At 40.9% G+C, this 19,960-nt stretch overlaps 1 protein-coding gene across 1 annotated transcript in view; it reads left to right on the forward strand.

Annotated features, from left to right (window-relative positions):
- TTC39C (tetratricopeptide repeat domain 39C) overlaps positions 1-19,960 on the forward strand; it is a 106,773-nt gene that overhangs the window by 44,927 nt on the left and 41,886 nt on the right. Inside the window, exons 2-6 of the mRNA XM_086682643.1 lie at positions 1,632-1,680; positions 3,657-3,785; positions 6,250-6,364; positions 14,553-14,907; positions 16,622-16,790. Of these exons, the coding sequence (XP_086538769.1) occupies positions 1,632-1,680; positions 3,657-3,785; positions 6,250-6,364; positions 14,553-14,907; positions 16,622-16,790 (817 nt within the window). The remainder of the gene's footprint in view (positions 1-1,631; positions 1,681-3,656; positions 3,786-6,249; positions 6,365-14,552; positions 14,908-16,621; positions 16,791-19,960) is intronic.

Here is a 19,960-nt window from a genome sequence, read left to right on the forward strand (position 1 = left end):
ATATGCAAACCACATTTGGGTAGGAGCCTATACTGGTATGTCCGTGCAGAACTGTGGATGGGAAAATCTCCATCTGTGCTGCCACATCGCGCAGGAACGGAGGGACAGCAGACTTCATCGTGTGCTGTACACGTGCCGCTAGAGCTTGGTTTATGGGTATGAATGCTAGTGGGGGTTCTTCACTAGTGCACTGATCTTCCTACTTCTCTTCTTGTTGGCTTAGTATCCTATTAGATGGGGGTAAACAAGTTATTTATTGTAGAATTTGAGTAAGTACTAAGTAGATGGGAAAAAATGTAGCAGAAGGTTGATATTCCAAATAAATCCGGTTCATTATCGCCCCACCTCTTTCCCCTCCCTTCAGGACTTCCCCACCCTCTGCCCTTACTTACTTTCTCTCTCTTCCCCTGACCCTAGAGGAAAATGGATGTGCATACTGTTTGACTCAGTAATGCTATCTCTAGCAGTTTATCCCAAGAATATATTGGACTTGCCTGAAAAGATACAGGTACAAAGATGTCCATCGGATATATTCATTGGATATATCTGTGTGTGTGTATACATACATACATATATACATACACACACACACACACACACACACACACACACACACACACACACACACACAAATGTGCATGTCCACCCCTCCCCAGACACACTTTGCACACAAAGTAAACTTCCTATAGGGGATTGACTAAATGTATTGTTCTTTCCTTTTTTTAGAATGACCATATGCTATCTACATAATTTAAAAAATCAATAAAATTATTTAAAAAAAATTTTTTTTAACATTTATTTATTTTTGAGACAGAGGGAGACAGAGCATTTACAGGGGAGGGGCAGAGAGAGAGGGAGACACAGAATCCGAAACAGGCTCCAGGCTCTGAGCTGTCAGCACAGAGCCCGACGCGGGGCTCGAACTCACGGACCGCGAGATCATGACCTGAGCCGAAGTCGGCGGCTCAACCGACCGAGCCACCCAGGCGCCCCAATAAAATTATTTTTAAGAAGGCAGTTACTACTTGTTTTCTCTTTTAGTGCAACTTAAGGAAATTTAGATTTTGTAACAGTTATGAATTTTGAAAGTTTATATTCCTATATTTTTTGAATTGGTATTCGTTTGATTTGGTTTCTGTTTGGTTTATGTACGTAATTGGATAATGACTATATTACAGTGGGGGAGTGTCTGACTCTCGGGAGGCATTCTTCAAGTTTTTTTTTTTTTTTTTTTAGCTGGAATGAGGGAGTTTTCAAGGTTGGCTCAGTGGTAAAACCCTTTGATCTACTTTAAAAATTATGGTTACTTTATGTGTGTAAAATTTTGAACATGTTTTGCATTTTTAAGATGAATATTGATCATCTTCCTTTGGCCATGTGTTTGTAGATGTCATGTTTGTTACTAAAGCAGCCTCTTATAATTTGACTTATGTGTCTTGCTTTGAAAAATCAAGGGCAGATTCTATTCTGTCAGGTAGACTGAACTTTCTTGCCTCGAACTTTTTTCTTAGGGTAATTTAATCAGCTTTGAGACCTTACAGTGTCTCCAATTATTAGAAATATATAGTGATCCTAATATATTAAATGTTTATGAAAGTATACATTAAACATAATTTTGTTTCCTTAAACAGAAATCATAGCCCATTGATGAGTTTTGGAGCCAGCTTCGTCAGTTTTTTGGTAAGTTGGTATGGGGAGAGTTGTTGGTGTGAAGGAAACAAGTATATAAAGTATGTCTTAGAGTGACTAGCTGTGTAGATAGAGATCTTTTAGCATTTAAAAGTGGAATCAAGTTTTGCCTATTAACCAAAACCTGTAAGATATACTCTTCCTTAATTTTAAAAATAAAATGCTTATACCTTCCAGAGTATTCTGTTTTTCTCAATCAAAAAAAGAAATTTTTTTTTTATATATAATTGGAAAGACCTTTCCAAAAAAAAACAAATTGCAGTAGAGATTTAAAAAAAAAAAAAAAATCAGGCTTTGGATACTAAAGGTGTGCTTGAAAATCATTGACTAAATGTGGACTGGAAGGCAAGTTAAATTAGCATAGCTGAAATTTGTTAGTTATTATTACATTTTTAAATATTAGTATTTAGGAATTGAAGGGAATAGGTTGCAGTTGGGTTTTTAAAGAAAATTCATTGATGGGGGGTGGGAGGGAGGAGAGGGTGGGTGATGGGTATTGAGGAGGGCACCTTTTGGGATGAGCACTGGGTGTTGTATGGAAACCAGTTTGACAATAAATTTCATATATAAATAAAAAAAAAGAAAAGAAAGAAAATTCAGCCATGTAGAAAATTGGATGCTTTTTTCCAGAAATACGTATAACATCCCACAAACCACTTTGCAACACAAAATTAAAAATAGCTATCTTAGAATGGTATAATAGCAAGTGTGTGTGTGTGTGTGTGTGTAATCAATATCATGTGTAGAGATCAAGTAAAGTAAAATAGAGAAAGCATTTAGATTTCAAATCTAGAAAGATATCTGCAAATTTATGTATCCTACACAGGCTGTCAGTGCCCAACTGCAGACGCCAGACCAGCTTCTGGTGACATAGGTTTTCATTCAAGCTATTTATTTCCTCTTACTGCTGGGGAATATGACAAAGGTTTTTAAGGCTTGCTGTTTTTAGGAAAACATAGCCTCCAATTTTAAGGAAAATGGTACTCTGTGGGAAGCACTACATGAATACCCACTGAACTGCAGAGCCAGTGAGGGAGACCCAGCCAAAGGGTGGGGCAGGAAGGTGGGAAGGGAGGCTATGGCAGAGCTGGGTCTGCTTGGAAAGAAAGTGTGGTCGGGGGACTTGACCAAAGATGGCTGTTGTCTGGTTTGGCTACAAGGGGAGAGTATATTAGAGTCCTACCAAGGAGGCCTGGAATGGATAGGGCTCCATTCCAAGGGGAGGGCTTGATGAATGGATAGAGAATGGAGAGCCAACTGTGAGTTCATTAGGTCCTTCCAAGAATCAGGTGTCATGTCTGCCCCTAGAGCCCATCCATATCCTCAGAAACCTTACTCTCACTGGTGAAAGTTGCAGGTTTTCAGCAGAGAAGGGGATTGCCCCTACCCAGTCAAATGTGGTCTGGAAAAATCTACCAGATCAGGTGCCTGGAAACAGGCTGTCAGTGGAATTTTTCACTGTGGACAATGTAAAATGATTTCCAAATAAGGGAACCCCTTGGAATTGCCATCCCTGAAAAGACTGATGTTTTTCAAGGAGCACCTGCTACCTGATGTTTCAGTAGGCTTTTGTGCAGTATGTGATGGAGCCCAGGGGTCCATGTGTGGGTAGAATGGACTTTTCAGTGAGACATTGGTATAAAAACTGAGTGAAGTGGACTAATCAGAAATTATATAGGGCTTTTGTTACTGTGTTCAATAACAACATAAAAGGTTGTAGAACAGTAATTGCAAGAATATTTATTACCATATACTTTTTCATGTAGGTGTAGTAGAGGTATATTCTTATTTCATATTGAGATTATAGTTCTTGGAAATGATTAGGGTATGCTGTAACATTCTGATTCCTTTACTTGCAACAAATAATTTGGTTTTTTTTCCTCGTTTGGGATTTTGTTGTAATAAATTGCCTAAATTTTCAGACATTTCCTGGTTCATTCACTTCTTCCTTATTTTTTTCTCGGAAGAATGCCATGATGACATTTGAAGAAGAAAAAATGCAGTTGGCATGTGATGACTTAAAAACTACAGAAAAGCTGTGTGAAAGTGAAGAGGCTGGAGTAATTGAAACCATCAAGAATAAAATTAAGAAGAATGTAAGTACTATGTCTTTAGGTTATGAACTGGGTGCTGCTTACTTAGGACAGTGCTCATTTACTTGGTTTTTGATATTTAGGATTTCACTGAATGCACTACATGTTTCTTACGGCTTTTGATTATGTAAAATGTATTTTTTAAAACAAGAGAATCCCGCATAACCGCATCAGTCATTAGAACCATTAAGTACATTAATTCTTTTGCTATTTTAGGATTCTCTTCTTCCGTAATGGGCTTTGTGGTAAGAGCTTATGTAATGAGGCTTTCATATCTGTAATTCAAATATGTTGCATTTGGGCATAATTGAGGAATTCAACTATTTACCTAATTTTCTCAGGCCTTACCAGCCTTTGGTTACAAATAAAGTCACAATAGCACTGCAATTCACTTCTCCTGATTTTGTTTTCACCTTTCAGTGCCAAAGTCTAGTCTTTGGAGAGGCATCCTCCTACCCTGATATTTTTGGAGTGCCCAGGGGTCTGCTATGTGTTACATGTTGAGTTGACAAACCAGTCTTTGGTTATGGTCCCCAAAAGCCACCTGTCTGTTCTTTGGCTCCTTCGTATCCAGGTTGCTTTACCTCTGTCCTTGATGATGGTGTCCACTATGATGAAGCCACTGATGGGCCAAGAATATAGTCTCCTGATGCTGCGGAAGGGCCAGAGGTTTCCTTGATTGCTCTTTCTCCAAATCCTGCATGTAATAAATGACTGAGTCCTGTTGCCTCTTTCTAAAATACCTCCTGAGTTCATCCACTTCTCTCCCCACTCCTGCCATTTCTTTAGGTCAGTCACCATCCCCATTTGCCTACGGTAACTCTCACTGTTCTTGAATTGGTTCTCCAGAATATAGTCTCTGAAATGCAAATAATGTTGCTGGCTTCATCTTCAGTGTCCCTGCCCCCTGCCTCCCCCCCCCCCCCCCATTGCCATTCATAAGGTCCAAACTCCTTACAGTGGCTGATGGAGCACTTTTCCTCTGCCTAAAACATCCTCCTCCCTTTTGACCTGGTTCCTATTCTGTCTTGAGTTCTTCCTAGATCGTGTTCTCCAAGGACTCTTGCCTGAGCCCTGAAGCCCTGTTGAGTAGGTTTCCTACTTGTGCCCATGGTACCCTGTACTTTATCCTTCAGAGCACTTGCTACATTACATGGTAACGAAGGCAGTGTTCCCTCATTAGACTATAAGCTTATTTACATGTCTGTCCTCTGTATCTAATGCCATGCCTAACACCTATGTTAGTAATTAACATTTGTAAAGGATTTTTGCAATTTAAAAAGCATTTTCACGTGTAGTGCCTCATTAGCCCTTCTAACAACCCTACACAGTCGAAGTTATTACAAAGAAACAGAAGCGTCAATAGACTGACATTTGCCTAGGCAAAGTAATGAGTTCTGGGACTACATTTGCAACTATAGTGACCATAATAGATTATGCTAATCTAGAAAAAAGGGAAACAGTTCATTCTTTTTTGTCTACTAGTTATGCTATTGTCGTATTTGCGAAGATCCCATCATTTCTTTTATCACTGATACAGCCTACGAAAGCTAATTTAGCTTATCTTGTTCAAGTTCACTTTGTATTAAGAATGCATTATTCTATTTCAGGGTGATTTTTCTTCACTTAAAAACATTCTTCACAACAAGGACCAACATTTTATAACAAGTGGGGTTTTTGGTTTTACTTTTTGCTTCTTTTATTGGGGTAGTCACCTTAGAGGTATGGCTTGCATTTTGAGTTCAGTTTGTGGTTCATTCAAAGCCATTTTCTCCTTAACTAAAATGTAATCCATAAGGAATGAATCCTAATGTTCCTCCTACATAATGAAGGTAGATGGCTGCATAGTGGCTTTTGGGGTTAGCTATTTTGGGGAACGTTTTCTACCTTTGGTGGTTTTTATTTTGGATATGTAAGAACTTCAGTTGTTTAAAAAAAAAGGTCAAACTCAACTTCTGTGTTTTCTTCATGGTTTCCCAGGAGCTTCATTGTTAATCCCTTAGGATGTTTGTCTTTGAGTTATAATGTTCTTTTAAATGGTTTTTTTCTTAATTTTTAATGTTTATTTATTTTTGAGAGACAGAAAGGCAGAGTGTAAGCACGGGAGGGACAGATAGAGACGGAGACACAGAATCCAAAGCAGGCTCCAGACTCCAAGCTGTCAGCACAGAGCCTGACGCGGGGCTCGAACTCACAGACTATGAGATCATGACCTGAGCTGAAGTGGGATGTTTAACTGACTGAGCCACCCAGGTGCCCCTTTGAGTTATGAGTTATAGTGTTCTTTATCATTGTATTGTTAACAGAGCTAGATTTCATGGGAATATAGTATAAATCTGGTCTTGGCTTTCAGCTCCGTGTTTCATCGTTCCTGTGTGAAATTATTTTGCACAGTCAAGTAATAGCTGTTTGGAGTCTTTTTGTGTGTGTGTGATTTATCAGTGTGTCCTTTCTTTCCACCAAACAGGTCGATGTCCGAAAATCCGCCCCCTCCATGGTTGATCGGCTTCAGAGGCAGATAATCATAGCTGACTGTCAGGTTTACCTGGCTGTGCTCTCATTTGTAAAACAAGAATTGTCAGGTACGCTGAAGCATTATTTTTAATGGCTTTCAAAATTCAATGGACACAATCAGTAATGCCTCGCCCTTTATTTATTATTATTTTTTACAGTGCCTCATATTTCAGGCCTTGAAAATCCGTGGCGCTTCTTTGGGGCTTGATACTGATTTTTACTTAGGAAATTGAAACCACAAGTACTTAATGTGTGTTTAGAGGTGTAGTTTTAGACTTGAAGTCAATGTTTCATCCTCTTGTCTCAAGATCATTCTGTCATAGAGAAATTACCAGTGCCAGTTTGATAGATCATACTTTGTGAGAATCAAATTGTAATAACCTTTAAAGTGAAATATACCTGGTTTAAATTACATTTGTCCCAAACAGTTTTCCAGGATTCTGTAGCTTTGATATCTTGAGTGCTATAGACTCAAAATGAGTCTTTAACAGCTTCTGTAAGACTGTGTCTAATACAGATACCAATTCTTTTGTTTATGTGGTTATTGGTGTAATATTTCCAGGAGAAATTTGCTTCTTTGGTAGATAGGATTTACTTGGGAAAAAATGAAAATTCAAAAAGGAAATTAACTAAAACTCACAATCAGAAAAGTATTTCCTTCCAAACCTTAAATGAAGAAGGGTCTGTTGCTGATAAGTTATAACATACACTGTTCTTTCTAGACTGCCAGAATCAGTCTTTCTCTCCCTTCTCTCCCTTCTCTCCCTTCTCTCCCTTCTCTCCCTTCTCTCCCTTCTCTCCCTTCTCTCCCTTCTCTCCCTTCTCTCCCTTCTCTCCCTTCTCTCCCTTCTCTCCCTTCTCTCCCTTCTCTCCCTTCTCTCCCTTCTCTCCCTTCTCTCCCTTCTCTCCCTTCTCTCCCCCCTCTTCCTTCTCTCCCCCACTCCTTCCCTCCCTCCCTCTCTCCTTAGCCTTTACCCATTCTCCTGATAAGTTGGTTTTAATCAATTAATATTTAATCCTATTTATCATAGATTTTTAACAGTGCTCTTGGTTTTTCCGTATAATTTATTGAACAGATGCTGATATTGAAATAAAATTGATAGACATAAATGTGTATAGTGGTCTTTTGCTTTATGAATATCTTAGTATTTGTCAAGCAAACAACCAAAAATGCTCTTCCTTAGCCTTTCCTGAAACACACTGGGTTATTAAACTACAAAAAACCTACTTTGTTGGAATACATTTCTTACAAAACATTTTTAATTTTTTTTTTAATGTTTATTTATTTTTGAGACAGAGACAGAGCATGAACAGGGGAGGGTCAGAGAGAGGGAGACCCAGAATCTGAAGCAGGCTCCAGGCTCTGAGCTGTCAGCACAGAGCCCGATGCGGGGCTTGAACCCACGGACTGTGAAATCATGACCTGAGCTGAAGTTGGACGCTTAACCGACTGAGCCACCCAGGTGCCCCTTAGAAAACATTTTTGATGGATGATTTTCTTGGGGAAAAGCCGTCTTTTTGGAGATGATAAGTGCTCCTCCCCCACCCCGAGTGGGTGGCGCAGAACTGGGTGGGGGGGGGGGGTGCACTCACTCACCTGAGCTCCAGGTAGGGATGGGGATGAGTCTGTGAATGTTTTGAGTTTGTGAATTTTTTTTTAATTTTTTTTTAACGTTTATTTATTTTTGAGACACAGAGAGACAGAGCATGAATGGGGGAGGGGCAGAGAGAGAGGGAGACACAGAATCGGAAGCAGGCCCCAGGCTCTGGGCCATCAGCCCAGAGCCCGACGCGGGGCTCGAACTCAACGACCGCGAGATCGTGACCTGAGCCAAAGTCAGACGCTTAACCGACTGAGCCACCCAGGTGCCCCTATTCTTTTTCTTTTTTAAATTTTTTTTGAGTTTGTGAATTTTTAAATGCTTCATACTTTTAAAAGAACTCTTGGAGTGCCTGGGTGGCTTAGTTAAGCGTCTGACTCTTGTTATCCCCTCAGGTCAAGATCTTGTGGGTTCTTTCTTCTCTCTCTGCCCCTCCCCTCCTCGCACCATCTCTGTCTCTCTCAAAATAAATTAAAAAAAAAACTTTAAAAAAAATTTTTAAAAAAGAGCTCTTGTGCCTTCTCTCATTTGAACTTCTTTATAATGAACTGCCCCATCATCTCTCTTCATTTTATATACTATTTTTTAAATATCTTTTTCATTAACTCTTATCCAGGGCTGCTTGCTTGCTAGCTTCCCCTCACCCCATATGCGTATGTTAACTACTTTCATAACAAAAAGAAGCTATATTTAAAATATGGTATTTGCCATCTTGTTTCGTTTACTTCCTTTTGGACTTGAGGGTAGGTCCTATGTCATGCTCATTGTTGTATTCTTGGCATATCATATGCCCAATAAATTTTCCTCAAATGAGGGTTCTGCCTTTACTTCACAGGTGAGGTGGTGGAGGCTGATGATTTGGAGAAGGTTGAACAGTTGACACAGCTTTTTAGTGACAACAGGGCCAGGGCCTGAGCCAGTTGTTGCTTGTTTCATACCTGAATTCCTAGTCTTCTCACCATTTTGCCATCACCTTAGTTTGGTGACTTGTGCCTCGAGAGGCACAGAAATTTGGGTTTCTCATGGCCTTCTCCTCTATGCCCATGCTCCCTCACTCTTACACCCTGAGGTGCTAGCTCCTGGAGTCATATGACAGTCTGCTGTTAACTGACATGCTTCTCCAGGCCACGTTCTCTGTGCTGCCATTGTAGCCATCCGTCTAAAATTTGTTACACCTGTGCTTTGAACACTCAGCCATTCTGTATCACCTGTGAAGTAAAATCCAAATTGCTTCTTAAGGAGGCACTTATAAACCTACGTCCTTCCCAGCCTCCTTGCCTTCCCAGCCTCCTTGCCTTCCCAGCCTCCTTGCCTTCCCAGCCTCCTTGCCTTCCCAGCCTCCTTGCCTTCCCAGCCTCCTTGCCTTCCCAGCCTCCTTGCCTTCCCAGCCTCCTTGCCTTCCCAGCCTCCTTGCCTTCCCAGCCTCCTTGCCTTCCCAGCCTCCTTGCCTTCCCAGCCTCCTTGCCTTCCCAGCCTCCTTGCCTTCCCAGCACCGCGTGCCACTAAGCAGGGCTTCGTGCGCTTCCCTCAATGCCTTTTGCTGCCTCTTGCCTTCCTGTATACCACCCTCAGTTCAGATGCTCGCAGCCCCTTTCTTTTTCTCTTGCCTATCCAGGTACGTTCCAGGTCAGCCTCCTTCATGTTCTCCTTCCTCACGGACTCCATCATCTGCCCTTTGTTGTTCCACATGTATCCCGTGCATAGTCAGAGTGTTCATCATATGGCAGTACAAATTTTTATTTACATGCCTGCCCACATATTTGACTGTAATCTCCTTGAGGGCAACAACTATGTCTACCTGCTCTTCCCCCTCCCCCTTACCAACTATGAGTACCTACTATGCATTCCACACTGTGGGGTGGTAAGTGCTAGGGCTCTAGAGATGAGTAGGAAGTAGCTCTTGCCCTGAGGGAGCTGGATGGTTTAGTAGGGGAGAAAGAGGAGGTTATAATTCATTCAGGATGATACTTTACTTGCTAGACATGTAAGTTAGTCACAGATTGGGTGAACAGGGTGTGAACAGCTCAGAAACTCTTCCTTGGAAGATCAGTGGAAGTTTGTTTTCTTCTCTCTGTCCCTGGCACCTGACGTGGCACTGTTACCTAGCAAATGGTGGGTGTATAATAATGTGAATTAAAGGAAGGGATGGAGGAGGGGTGATGCCATTCAGGAAAGAGGTGCAGGATATGGAGTCCCAAGAAGAGTTGAGATTGGAAAAGTGTGTCCTTTAGAAGTGAAAACAAAACCGTTGTTCTTCCAAAGTGTGTTATGTGGGTCACAAAAAAGGGTCAGCCTGAAGTGACCTTTCATTATAGGGTTGACCAGCCTCATCTGGGGCAAGTGAACAAACAGAATGCTATGGTAGGAGATCCCATCGGATACAGTCTCCTGCTGAAAAATCTGTAAAACTTATCCCAACATCAATTAGTATAACTTCGTATTTTCACTCTCCAGAAGACTCTAGCCCTTTCCTGGGAAGGACTCCCATTTCTCGCACCACCCCCCCCCCCCACACACACACACCTGGATAGAGTTAAGACTTTCCATTAACAGGAACAGAGTTTCCTCTCTCCCCTGCATCTCCCAGCTGATTGAGGCTGGCCTTCAAGGGGGAGGGCAGATGGTCTGTGGTTTTCTTGCTCTCTTTGCCTTCCGTCAAAAGCATAGATAGCGATGGCTGAATGATTTATATTTGACCTTTCAAGGAGCCGTATGGAAGGCTGTGTAGGGTGTGGGTCTCGTGAATACTGTTTCTCTGCCTGCTGGGAAAACGTGTGCTCATGAGCTGCCTTGCTACACCATCAAGGCAACTGAGGGTGCTTCCTGCAGGAGCTGCATGGAACACAGGGCCGGCTCTGCCTGATCCTCACTCAGCCTTTGTCCTGTGGTTGACGGCATCAGGCTGTGCTCAGACGTTTTGGTCACAGCACTTGGGACAGGGAAGTAGGCTGAGAGTCCTGGGGAACCTGTTTCCCTGCCACATTGAGCTTAGAAAGTAGCAAAAACCGTATCTTTCTGTGTGCATATGAACTTGGTTTTGCACAAATTATAGCCTTTGACTTAGTAAAAACTTTGGGTTCTATTTACTTGGCTCAAATTAGAAGCTTTAAAGCTTGTTACTACAGATTTTAACATGTGCTTTTAAACATTGGCACCTAAACTCCTCCCTTAGGTAAGAGATTAAAGACCTGTGGAATTACATTATTATTTTATAAAAATAGGGTTTTTACCCTTGTCAGTTTTTAACTGAGTCTGTGCAGTTGGCATTGATGGATTTTGCCATTTGTTTCCATTGCTACCCCTCCTTTGCTATGATTCTTCACCTGAGATCTGGATTGCTACAATGTGTTTCCTAACACTGGTAGTCCCCTCAACCCCAATCTTAGAAATTGCCTGCTTCTCCTGGTGCAGGTGACCATTCCTCAGCTGGACGTCAGGGGACCCTGCCCCGCCAAGCTGAGCACACCCTCCCTGTGTCCCCCGTTTCACTCTGCCTCTGAACAGCCTGTCCACCTGCTCTGTCATATTCACACTCCTGTAGCTGTTTCCTGGAATGCTGGCGTTCCCTGGATGGAAGCTGTACTTCCTGAATGAAGCTCCAGCAGCCTGGAAATACAGGATAAAATGGAATGAAACTTGGTCCATAAAATTTCCAGTTAGGCCCAGAGGTAGGAAGCAGTAAAGTTTTCTACTGGAATCCCGCAATACTTATTCCTCACTAACTCGTTTATATATTTGCTGCATAGAAAACTTTAGTGACAAAAAGGAAATAAAAAAGAATAATTCACCCATCAACTCAACATTATTTGTTTTCATTTTTCTATGTATAGCCCAGTGGAGTGTATATACAAACATATATGTAGAGAGATAGTCTTAATGTTACACACTTATTTTTTTTTTCATTTATTTTTCAGTTTTATAATGGACAGTTGGAGAGCTGAGATTATGGCTTATGGTTCTTTTGTATCCTTCCGTTGCCAAGCACAGTCTTAGGCATGTAATGGGAACTTAATAGCTAGTTAGTATTTTTAGGGTTTTGCAAGTTTTCTTTTTTTCATTTTTCAAAATGTTTATATTTTGAGAGAGCACAAGCAGAGAAGGGGCAGAGAGAGGAACTAGAGGATCCCAAGCGGGCTCTGTGCTGACAGCAGTGAGCCTGATACAGGGCTCAGTCTCACAAACCGTGAGATCATGAACTGAGAGCCAAAGCCGTATGCTCAACTGACTGAGCCCCTCAGGTGCCCCTCTTTTTTCATTTTTTAAATCTGTAGCCAGTATTTATTCTATCCCAATTGGCTTTTGTGTTCTTAAGAATATATGTTTCCTTCTTTTCCCATTTTTCTGTTCAACCTTTGGCATTTTGGATCATAACTGAGTGTCATATTGTTTGTGGGTGTGTTACCCTAGAAGTTTAAGGGTTTTCTCAGACCTTTTGTTTTCCTGCAGTACTTCCATTCACAGAAAAGTCAGTGTGCCTCCTCTTAAAGGTGCCATCTGTATCTTCTTTCTCTTTGGTTGTCCTAGAACTGTGCCTGAAATGTAATATTTGCTCAGTAAATGTTTTTGTTCATTTGAACTAAATGCAAGTTGTTTCAAACATTACTTTTATAAAGTTATAAAAATCGTTCTCTTTAAAAAAAAAAAAAACCTTTTGTTTTGCTTGTTCATCCTATCTTAACGATATTCTTTTCAGTGGACTTAGTCTACAAGACATTAACAAATCCAGAACTTGGAACTTGCCCTATGGTTGTGTTTTCAATTGTGATCCCTTAGGAGATAAGGTCATCATTTATCAGAAACTTGATACATTTAAGTAAAATACTAGTTTGATTAATTATCAGCTTGATTACATGAATTGGGGGTCCTTAAGACCATCAGGTGCAGTGATTTGCCAGGACTCAGTATGTGATCATGCTCATGGCTATGATTTGTTACAGCAAAGGATACAAAGCAAAAGAGCAAAGGGAAAAGACGGATGGGATGGAATCCAGGAAAAATTGGGCTAAAGTGACCAAAATTTTCTCCCAGTGGAGTTGCATGCTTAAATCTCTGGGCAATGAGTTTTGTTATCAGCTGGGAAGCTTGTTGGAGACACAGCACCCAGAGTTTTTGTTGGGGGCTGACCATGTACAGATACAATCTGCCTTGCACTTAGCCAAATTCCAGACTCCCAGGGGAAACAGGTGTTCAGCATGAAACATACTCTTTGTATAAGCAGGGTAGGCACAGTGAGCCACTCTTACCAGTTCTAGGAATGCTGGGAACTCTCCCAAGTCAATTTCATAGACCCTAGCCAAAGGCCAGTCTTGTAAACAGGCCTCTCAAAGGATAGCAGTAGGCCTGTTCCCGTAACTCTTTTCTGTATGTACCATATGTTCTTCGATCACTTTCAATGCAGGGATTAGACTTTGTAAATCAGCTTTTATGTTCTGTATTTTTTGTAATTTAAAAATATGTTGACAAACTTCTTTTTCTGCTATTCTAAAGGGCCTGAAAGCCTGGGGCAGTTCATGTTGTCTTCCATTTGTGCATTGGGGTCAGATTATCAGTGCCATATTGGTAACAGTGCTGAGTGATTAAACTCTTTTCTGGAGAAAATTCCTTACAGAAGACCTTTCCCCCCAAATATGGTGATGATACACTCAGATAAGCACCGAGAAGTCGACTGCTCCTTCCTTTCCTCATCAGAAGGTGTAAATGTTCACAGAAAGAGAGGGTGAGGCAGGACCTCTGGGCTTGTCTGAGAGGGGTCAGCTGGGCATGGAACTGGGTAGCGACTGTGAGAAGTATGTTAAAAATTGGCCCAACAAGAAATAATGAAAATGCCTTTAAAAATAACATCTTTTCACCTCCTGTATGAAGTAGCTTCTTTTTTGCCACCTTCCTTCACTGGATTGGTCTAGATCTAGGCTGGGCAGTGGGTGGAGCGTCTTAGTCCTAGACCAAATAATGCCCTCCTAGTGAAGAGTGAGTGGTTAAGGCCCACACAGCAGGCATTAGGTAGAGATGAATGGGGGATTCTTTGCATTTCTGCATTGAACACTGATGACTTACACGTTAATGAACTGGCCGTTTGTTCACCCAGTAAGTATAAATTAATCCTTTTTGTTTGCTTGTTTTAGTTTTGGCGAGTTGCCATGCTTGGTGTACTTTTAGCAGTGAATTCAACTTAAAACTTGCTCTTTAGGAGGAAAGAAGCACAGGGTAGACAAACGTAGGCGTTATAAGAGAGGTTTATCAGCAAAGTGCATGGTAGTTCAGAAACACGTGGAGATTCATGTTTCACAGAACATACAGAACAGAAGTCAGATTCAAGTGACGCTTGCATGCTGGCGTTAATGCATTTATTCTTTCATTCAGTGTGCATAATATACCACGTCCCAGCTCGTGTGTGAGAGAGGGGCCTGATAGGACGATGAACAAAAAAAATACATGGTTCTTGCTAAGTGGTCATCCAGTGTAGTAAGGGAAATCAGACAAATAAGGAATTGAAGCCCTGTGAAGAGAACAAGGTGCAATGAGAGATGATCATTTTTATTGTTTTTTAAATTTTTGCTTGAATTTCAGGTCCTTCTTCAATCTCCTTTATTAATAAAGGAAAATTATTTTGAATGCTTATTTACTTCTTTTAATGCTTTTCTCCCCTTCTCTATAGCCTATATAAAAGGTGGGTGGATCCTTAGGAAAGCCTGGAAGATTTACAATAAATGCTATCTGGACATCAATGCCCTCCAGGAGCTGTATCAGAAGAAGCTAACTGAAGAGCCCTTGACTTCTGATGCTGCAAATGATAATCACATTGTGGCTGAAGGGGTGTCTGAGGAGTCTCTAAACAGACTGAAAGGTGCTGTTAGCTTTGGATATGGCCTTTTTCACCTTTGCATATCCATGGTGCCCCCCAACCTGCTCAAAATCATCAACCTGCTGGGTTTTCCTGGAGACCGCCTGCAAGGGCTTTCTTCACTGATGTATGCAAGCGAAAGTAAGGACATGAAGGCCCCTTTAGCTACGTGAGTAGCTGTATTGCAATGCTTTGGTAGATAATATAGTGTTGAAAGTAAGTAAACGACAATCAAAGCCTTTAAAGGAAACTTCAGGTAAATTGGTTGGTTGACACAATGCCACGCCTTATGCCTTTTAACGCAATGCCGAGAACTGTGTCTTTCGTGGGGTTTATAAGCTGACTTTCTAGAGAGAGGACACTGTTCTTGACTCTCATGAATCCTGTATTTTAAACAGGTAAAGCAACCACATTTTTCAACCACAGATGATTTTATAAGCAGTTTCTGTGACCTTGACCAGAGTCACTGAGATTCATGACCCTGATTTTTGAATTTTTAAGGAATACGAATTTGATAACTTTCCTGTGATTCTGAAATTTTTATTATTACCTAGAGAATCCTGATATTGGGTCATTTTCTTTGATGATTCTGGTTGGTCCAGTGGTCTCTCTCATGTGGCTTGGACATTTTGTGCTAGTCAACTAAATCGAGTCCTGTTAATCTGAGTCCTGTTAGTCGAAACTGAAATGACAGTTACTGAAACAGGAGAGTGTGGAGAGAAGCTGATAAAACTATCCAGAGCGAGGATTCACCCATTCCTCCATCAGTTAAAAAACAATGTTGTTTTTTTTTCAGTCTGGTAAATATTCACCATTTGCAATTTGAGTAATTTTACCAGACACTAGATGCCCTTTGACATTTTTCAAAAAATGTTAATATCACAGAGACCGAGCTCTGTTTCTACTATCAATATTGAGGAATTTGGATATTCAGTCTTAATCAGTTGGTAGCTATTAAAAATATCATTAAATTTTCATTTCAAAAATATATTTGTTCCTCCCCAAAGTCATTAAATTACATAAACTGTGGTATTTTATTAATTTGATGTAATAGTTTTGTAACTTGTGATAATTTGTCTATATCTTAATATTTTCTGGAAAGAAATGAATTAGTAATGTAAATTCGTCTGATCTCCAGAAGAGAACTGATTTTATAAACATGCTAGAAGCACACATTTACATAAAAATATTTGATGTGTTAGTGAAACATTTTTGTCTGTTCACTAAAAATCCTAACGAATCTGTTTTATTTACCTAGTTTATTTAATGTGTTATTTTTCTTGAAAGGAGTATTAAATAAGGGAATTTTAAATGATTATTTATTCTTCAAATTGAGCCTTCTCAAAGGCCAGAGAAAGAGCCCTTTTTCTGGTTCTCTCACTTATTTTAATACATTTTAGTAAAATTTGTGTCTGTGGTTCCCATATTTAAATTTGGATCCTGAGGCTTACACTCTAACTTTGTGAACACAGGAGAAAACTACATTTTTCTTTTGCAAAAAAGTAATGCCTTTATTATGAGGGGACAGTAAATTCATGGTAACCAGTTCGTCTTTCTAATTTGTGTGCTGATGAGTGAAGTGTAGAAATCAGAGCTTTATCTCAGTCCATACCTTCAGAGAGCCATCTGGAAGCCTCAGCAGAACTAAATGCTTTTATCCTATTATTCTCCTCTCACCTGATGGGCATATGCTGATGTATAAGCTGCGCCAAAGTTTCAGTTTTCCAAATATTGGTAAGATTAAAATGGGGGAAAATACTCTGATTTACTTATTCAAAGACTTTTGGAAGGAGTGTGTATTAGAAGAGCACATACTGAGTTTTGACAAAGTAGAAACGCTGTAAGAAAAGCCTTGCTCAATCTCTCTCTCCCTCTTCCTTTAGATTAGCTCTGCTCTGGTATCATACTGTGGTCCGCCCATTTTTTGCCTTGGATGGCAGTGATAACAAAGCAGGCCTGGATGAAGCGAAGGAAATTCTTCTGAAAAAAGAAGCTGCTTATCCAAATTCTTCCCTCTTCATGTTTTTCAAGGGACGTATACAACGATTAGAGGTACTGTGCCTTCCTCATATTTTTAAATAAAGCCTTCTGTGGATCAAATCTGTAATTCTCACTCCGTGCTAGTATCAAAGGGAGGCAAATGCCATTGGGCGAAGGAACGTTTTGTTCTTGTGCTTTTCAGTTGCATCGTTGCTACAAAAGCCTCTTCCAGGAACCCAGGATGTTAGTCAGTAACCTTCTGTTTCAGGAGGTGGGAGAGGCAGGGGTGACGAGATTGGTGTACTCTAAGCCAGAGGCATAGGAACATTAGCAAATGTCTCAGTTGAAGAACACAATATACGATTATTTTTTTTCCTTTTCTGGAGTTACTAATAATCTGTTTCTAAATTTTCATCTTGGTTAACAATTGATTTATACACATTATTGCCTGAAATGTCAAGGACACCATCAGCTTTGAAATGGTAGTAGCTTTTATTACTTTTTCATGGGCTTCATTTGGCCAAGCCCTGTGCCAGGCGCTTTATACAGGATACCCATTTAATCCTGAGTAACCCTATGACATAGACACAAAGTCACCTCTTTTTTTTTATTATTTATTTTTGAGAGAGAGAGCGCGAGCGAGCACGTGAGTGGGGAGTGGGGCAGAGAGAGAATCCCTAGCTGTCAGCACGGAGCCTGCTGTGGGGCTTAAACTCACTAACCGTGAGATCATAACCTGAGCCAAAACCAAGAGTCAGATGCTTAACCAACTGAGTCACCCAGGTGCCTCTGCACCTCTCCCCCCTTCCCCCTCCCCAATCTGCTTGCTTGCGGACATGAAGATTTGAAGAAAAAGAAAAGTATAAGAAAAAAATCATATGAAAGAAGGTGGCTGTTATGCCAGGTGCACCAACATCTAATAGAGAATATTGTGAGATTCTAACAACCTCCATCTTCCAGTTAACCGGGTGCCCGGCAGCAACACAGTTAATTCTAGTCGTCAGCCTCCTGCAAACCCGCTGTGAGTGCTTTTGAAGATTTTTGCTCACGAAGAAGGCTTTTGTGAGCGCAGGGATGATTTGTTTACTGATATTTTTTGTTGGCAACTGAGTGTATATTGTTTCCTTTCCCTCGTGAGGTGCCTCCTTAAATCTGAGGACTCCTCATCTTTACATATGGAAGTTGTATTTTAGAGATAGTACTGATAATTTATAATTGGAACCTAGTACATACAGAAAGCACAGCAGGATCTGAATTATTTAAACCTGTGTCTGAATTGTTTTTTTCTCATTATCTTGCAACTGTTTTTCTTTGCATTCAGGCTCATAAGCGTTCAGTTATGTTTCTCCTTTTTCTTGCCGTCTTAGCAACATAGTTGTGATCAGTTTCTTATGCAGTCTGCTCTTTTGGTTAGTGTTCTTTTAAGCTCAGCGTTATGGTCTTATGTGTAGGGAAGGATGTTCAGTTTATTAAAGTTTCTGTGCTCCCTTGGGTTTGTGCAAGAGGAAATAACCTATATAAGGAAATTTTAAATCAACGAAGCCTTCTCACCGCAGTGACCATTTCTGAAATGAGAGTTGCGTTACAAGGTCAGTGCTTCCTTAAATGTCCAATTCTTAAAGGGCAGGCATTACTCATTTTGAATAACTGAACATGTTGATACTAGGTTCAGTGTTGAACAGATTTGCTGCCTGGGACGAGAGCCTGAATTTATAATTATGCGCAACACAGCATAAGGCACCTTAGCATTGGGCATTTATTAGAATTCTCTCTTTACTCCCCACATTAAATGAATGCTCTAAATTGGGTCTTAAAGGTGTCAAATAGAAATGTAAAACAAGGGTTTGTATCTTAAGCTTGCCATTTTAGTCAATTTTTTATTTCAAACAAAAATGCCTAACTTTTAGCTAAACTGGTAACTCCCCCCCCCCCCCCCCCCCCAGTACTTAATATGGCATGGTTTTAGTTTGTGCCACAATTCATTCCTATTAGGGACTGAGTGGATGCTAAAAGCAAGTGGTTATTCACTACTGTTGGGATGATTCTAGCAATGAGGAGGCCATAGCGTCGTCAGAGGACCCTTCTGAATACAGTATGGGGAGGTACACAGTTGGCATTATGGTTCTTAGCAGGCATTCAGGCTCTTTTGGGGGCGGGGCGGGTGGAGAATTGTCATCTGGTGTGGGTGGTGGATATTAGGACTACTTCACCGTGAGGCAGCTTGCTTACCGTACTGATCCTTGGTTTTCAGAAAAAAGACTAAAAGATATATTTCTGCCTCTGATTAGTGAGCTGTAGCATCAGGGCCAAGGGGATGTGCCGGTTTTTCTGTTCGGCCCTTCCCAAGGGCCCAGAAGGAAGGATTTGGGGGATTTGGGGGATTCTGAGGTAACTTGGACTATTAATGGTATTCTCCCAGTGCCCAGACACAAGCATTTCATTTACCTTCCCAAGTGACCGTGAGGAAGCTGGTTAGGGTAGGGTTGGGGGCACGGACTCCTTTGTTTGCAGATGTGGGACTGCCCAGAGGGGCTGCTACAGCTCCTGTCAGAGGCTTTTGTAAGGCCTCTAAGGCCTCAAACCGGTTTATGGAAACATGGGGCCCTGCTGACAAATGTGCTTGCAAAGAACATGTTGGGGTTTTTTTTTTGTTGTTTTTTGTTTTTTAATTTTTAGTAAGAATTTAGGTTAGAGATAGGACCCCTGAGATCTTTTTGTCAACAAACACTCAGAGAACATGGTGTGCGAGCTTTAACCTCGCAGATGCAGCATATGACACTCAGTTTCTTCAGTGAGTCAGTCTACATAATTGGAACAGCTGCTTTTGTGTCAGCTTGCTGTCCTACAGGGTGACTAGCTCAGTATGTGCTGGTTAGTTTATTTTCTGTACGCATTCTTTTCAAATCCTGTGCCCTTGCCCACTTTCTGTTTAATTTCATGAACAACTTTTTACATCCTCTGGGACAATTTGGAATCCGTCTGGGAGGATGTTTTTTGACAAAGCCACCCCATCCTGTCACTTGATAACCCTTGCCATGGTGGTTTTGTTATTTCCTGTTGTTAGGGCCCAACTTGACCTAGCAGGTGGTCAAGTGAGGTGGTTATGTCAGGTGCATTTGCACCCCAGGATGGAGCATACCTTGTGCTAAAGGTACTGCTGCTAAAGCACAAATCTCTGCAGAGAGAATTTTGTCTCTTTACTGCCTTGGCTTCTCCCCACTGTATGTCTGTATACTCCCACC

This window comes from Puma concolor, chromosome D3 (assembly GCF_028749965.1).
Source record: "Puma concolor isolate L17-30 chromosome D3, mPumCon1.1.hap2, whole genome shotgun sequence".
NCBI classification, from domain to species: domain Eukaryota; kingdom Metazoa; phylum Chordata; class Mammalia; order Carnivora; family Felidae; genus Puma; species Puma concolor.